General features: G+C 56.6%; 1 protein-coding gene across 3 annotated transcripts in view; it reads left to right on the forward strand.

The window, feature by feature from the left end:
• Window positions 1–892: 892 nt before the first annotated feature.
• Window positions 893–2,949, forward strand: part of PCGF1 (polycomb group ring finger 1) — a 2,933-nt gene continuing 876 nt past the window's right edge. For 2 of the 3 annotated variants that reach the window (XM_011358103.2, XM_011358102.2), the window contains exons 1-8: window positions 894–1,041; window positions 1,460–1,565; window positions 1,719–1,871; window positions 2,032–2,103; window positions 2,215–2,320; window positions 2,500–2,533; window positions 2,633–2,719; window positions 2,844–2,924. In XM_011358103.2, coding sequence (XP_011356405.1) covers window positions 949–1,041; window positions 1,460–1,565; window positions 1,719–1,871; window positions 2,032–2,103; window positions 2,215–2,320; window positions 2,500–2,533; window positions 2,633–2,719; window positions 2,844–2,924 — 732 coding nt within the window. In that variant the 5' untranslated portion in view covers window positions 894–948. Of the gene's footprint in view, window positions 1,042–1,459; window positions 1,566–1,718; window positions 1,872–2,031; window positions 2,104–2,214; window positions 2,321–2,499; window positions 2,720–2,843; window positions 2,925–2,949 lie in introns of all 3 variants that reach the window. The other variant, XM_011358101.2, reaches the window with a different exon arrangement.

The following is a 2,949-nucleotide window of genomic DNA, read 5'->3' on the forward strand; positions in this document are numbered from 1 at the left end:
CACTTCCTTCAGAAAGCCTTTTGGGGTCTCCATTAGGATTTCTCCCTTCCTGAATCTTCAATTGCACTTGGTGTTAACATTTCACAGTAAATTTATCCTTGTTTTCTTTTTTAATCCTACTGTAAGTACTTAGAGACAGAGGTGTACAAACTCGGGATGGGGGTGGGGGGCGGCGTCCTCCCAAATACGGGGCTGAGTTTGTGCTACTCCGGGGGCTCGCTGCCTCAGCGAGTCCGTGTGCGGTAGTGTCCTAGTCGTCCTCCCCTCCTCCTTCGCATCTGCTCTGCATTAGTCTGTCCCAGGCCTCCGCAGGCGCCGATGATTGAATCATCATCATTAACCACGGCCTGCCCCCCCATCCTCGGCGGCAGGGGGAGGATGGGGGGCGGTTGTAAGAGCACTACCAAGTCCCTTGGGGTCCCTCCCTCCCCGCCACTCTCCCCAAGACTCCGCAAAGCCCCGAGAAACTTCTGCTGTAGAGGTGGGAGAAGGCCCGCCATCGGGATGAAGCTCAGTAATGCGTAAGCGTCAGCCGAAGGAGACGACATGAAGAGAGGGCTCCGGAGGGGCTTCTTTAGCAGGGTCGTTGTCACAGGAGCTAGACGACCCTGAGCTGTGGCGAGCAGAGATCTCCGGGCCTTTTGGGGTAGGAGGGGGCAGTCTTTGCAGGCTCCAAAAGTTAGTCCCGAGGTCCAGCAGGGTCTATTATTATAATGACTACAAGAGGTCAATAAGATCGGACCCCTTCCTATGACCCCCCCTTCCTAATCACAGATTGAGGAGGGGGAGGGGCCAGTGGGGCTCAGGTGAGCACACGGGGAGAAAGGGACTTGGGCGGGGCCATGCAGAGGGTCAGCGAATCCGAAAAGACCTGAGCCCTCGTTGCTGGGCGACAAGTCCCGCCCCGCAGGCGGCACCGGAAGTGGCAGGCCGGGATCAGCCTTTAAGATGGCGTCTCCTCAGGGGGGCCAGATTGCGATCGCGATGAGGCTTCGGAACCAGCTCCAGTCAGTGTACAAGATGGACCCGCTACGGAACGAGGTGCAGGGGCGGCAGGGTTACTGCCGTGGTCGGCTAGCGGTGCGAACTGGGGCCGCATAGAGGACAGGCGGTGGCTGGCCGGGCGCCCAGTGCGCCTGCGCAGAGACAGGGGGCTCAATGCGCCTGCGTGCTTGCGATCGAGTTGCCAAACTCGGGGCTAAGACGCCTGCGCATTGTGCCGCCCACGTCGTGTAGTCTCCCCAGGGAAAGGAAACTCGGGCGAGTCCACGTGAAGGGAGCCCCCGCTGTGCGAGGAGCCCTCTGCTGGGCAGAGGGAGAGTGTCAACCCCTGGGAACTAATCTTCGGCTGATCGCGCAGGGAGCGGGGCTTGGCCGTGGGGTCTGATGAAAGAGGCGACTCCCAAGCTGGGAAGGCACAAGGGTTGGGGATGGTGATCGGTGGAGGGTCTGTCCGCAGGAGGAGGTCCGAGTAAAGATCAAAGACCTGAATGAGCACATCGTTTGCTGTTTGTGCGCTGGCTACTTCGTGGATGCCACCACCATCACAGAGTGTCTTCATACTTGTGAGTGCCCTGGACACTGGTTCTTCCAGGTCCTAGTCCCCACCAAGCTGGCTGTCAGCCTCTGGGCTGCCTGCCCCAACCACCCAGGCACCCCATCCAGCCCACGAATCCCATTCCCAGAGGGTCTGAGAGTCTCTTTTTCTTTTCCTTTAGTCTGCAAGAGTTGTATTGTGAAGTATCTCCAAACCAGCAAGTATTGCCCCATGTGCAACATCAAGATCCATGAGACACAGCCGCTGCTCAACCTCAAACTGGACCGGGTCATGCAGGACATCGTGTACAAGCTAGTGCCCGGCTTGCAAGACAGTGAGTGACCTACCTGACTTTGAGGGCCCTCTAGAGGACTGATGCTGGGTGGTAGCTTGAGATGACAAGGGCTTTGGTAGACCATGTAGCTAAAGAGTTTGACAGCCAGAAAGACGAAGAGAGGGAGAGCTGATGTTTTACTTCCCATACTCCCTTCTAGGTGAAGAGAAACGTATTCGAGAATTCTACCAGTCCCGAGGGTTGGACCGAGTCACCCAGCCCAGCGGGGAAGGTATGTCCTTTAGCAGCAGGAGGGTAAGGTAAAGCCCCCAAAGCATTCCTCCTGTTCTCCGGGGAAAAAGGAGCATGGAACTTGTGCCACCTCATCATTACTCTTTCTCAGAGCCAGCCCTGAGCAACCTCGGCCTCCCCTTCAGCAGCTTCGACCATTCTAAAGCCCACTACTATCGCTATGATGAGCAGCTGAGCCTGTGCCTAGAGCGGCTGAGGTGAGGGGTTAGGTCTTGGGCTATCTGAAGTGACAGTATCAGTGACCCAGAGCCAGGGAGGAGCTCAGGGAGATGATGAACAGTGAGGAGTGTCTGTTCTCTTGAAGAGAATATATCACGGCTCTGGGTAGGGGATGGGGGAAAATAGGGCTCCCTAACCTGTATCTGTTTCCCCCCAGTTCTGGCAAAGACAAGAATAAAAGTATCCTGCAGGTGAGAGACGCTGAGGGGAGGGCCCCTCTAAAGAGACTCACCTCCCTGGGGCCCTTCCCTCATACACCTTGTCCTGTTCCCTTCCCTCCCTACCCCCAGAACAAATATGTCCGATGTTCTGTTAGAGCTGAGGTTCGCCATCTCCGGAGGGTCCTATGTCATCGGTTGATGCTAAATCCCCAGCATGTGAGTATTCCCACAGTAGATTTTTTGGGGGAGGAGGAAGAAGCTACAAAGGGAGGGAGAGAGTCTAGAGTGGACCAGGTGGGAGGAGAGAGTTCCTAAAACTGTGCCCTCCTCTCCCTGCTAGGTGCAGCTCCTTTTTGACAATGAAGTTCTCCCTGATCACATGACCATGAAGCAGATATGGCTCTCCCGCTGGTTCGGCAAGGTGAGCCAGGGCCAAGGCAGCCCCC

Source organism: Pteropus vampyrus, unplaced genomic scaffold (assembly GCF_000151845.1).
Source record: "Pteropus vampyrus isolate Shadow unplaced genomic scaffold, Pvam_2.0 Scaffold37, whole genome shotgun sequence".
Lineage (NCBI taxonomy): Eukaryota > Metazoa > Chordata > Mammalia > Chiroptera > Pteropodidae > Pteropus > Pteropus vampyrus.